General features: G+C 50.4%; 1 protein-coding gene across 1 annotated transcript in view; it reads left to right on the top strand.

Moving 5' to 3' along the window:
* Nucleotides 1–587: 587 nt before the first annotated feature.
* The window catches only part of LOC311370629 (tyrosine-protein kinase JAK2-like), a gene marked incomplete at its 5' end in the record, with an annotated part of 8,739 nt that continues 8,425 nt past the window's right edge, over nucleotides 588–901 (top strand). The window contains one exon of the mRNA XM_084488107.1: nucleotides 588–644. Within this exon, the coding sequence (XP_084344233.1) occupies nucleotides 588–644 (57 nt within the window). The remainder of the gene's footprint in view (nucleotides 645–901) is intronic.

Below are 901 nucleotides of genomic sequence, written 5' to 3'. Positions count from 1 at the left end.
AACAGCCTGAGTGTGTCCTGGCGCATGGCACCAGCCAAAGGTATCTGAAAGGTATCTGGAAGGTTATCCGAGCCATAAATCCCAGGGCCGCGTCCACACAGATGTTTGTCTCCATCGCAGCAGTGGCCGATAGTTATGAGTGATGCGGCTTTACTCTCGACTCCGTAGTCTCCGTGTAAGCTGTCAGAAAAATAGCATGACTTGTTTAAGCTGCCAGTTGATAAGGAGAAATTTGATGGCACAGCCTCAAAGTTCAAAGCGGTTGCCTCACACTCTTCCCCGGGCTTCGCAGTGGAGTAAAGACACTGCCAGGTTTTTAGTTCTTGGCAATCAGACGGCGGGAACGGTCTGTGCAGTCTTGCATTTTAACTGTGCTTTCTTTATGTGGCCTCATCCAATTGTGTTGGGTCTATAATCAGAAAATCTAATTAGATGTGCAGAGCGTCGAATAAGCCCAATCCTTTCAACCAGCAGTGGAGGTCCTTTCTTCTTCTTCTTTTTGTCATGGCTTATTTTCTGAGTCACACTTATTGAACAAATTACCCCTTTAACTTGCCAGGCAGGAGGCAACCGTCCGTGCATCGTCCATGATCTGGGCCGAGAGGAGGATCCAGTCTATTAGTGCGATGATAGGGGCCTTCGCTGTGTGCAGCCGGCTGATTGAATGGCCTCCTCCCTCAAGGTCAGGCCTGAGTTAAGAGCCATTTTCTGCTTACCTGGGCAGCAACTCGGCCACCGGATACGCACACACACGCACACACACACACACCCGCCTTCTTCACACACACACACACACCGGTGTCGACAAGAAAAGAGCTCATCGCGAATATTTTCCAACATGCAACATTAGGGGAAATGCCCCCGTCTGCCTGCAGCGGCAGCAGTGGAGACAGAAAGGCGT

Source organism: Micromesistius poutassou (assembly GCF_964030765.1).
Source record: "Micromesistius poutassou genome assembly, chromosome: 25".
Taxonomy (NCBI): domain Eukaryota; kingdom Metazoa; phylum Chordata; class Actinopteri; order Gadiformes; family Gadidae; genus Micromesistius; species Micromesistius poutassou.
This window is presented reverse-complemented; position numbering and strand designations above follow the sequence as displayed.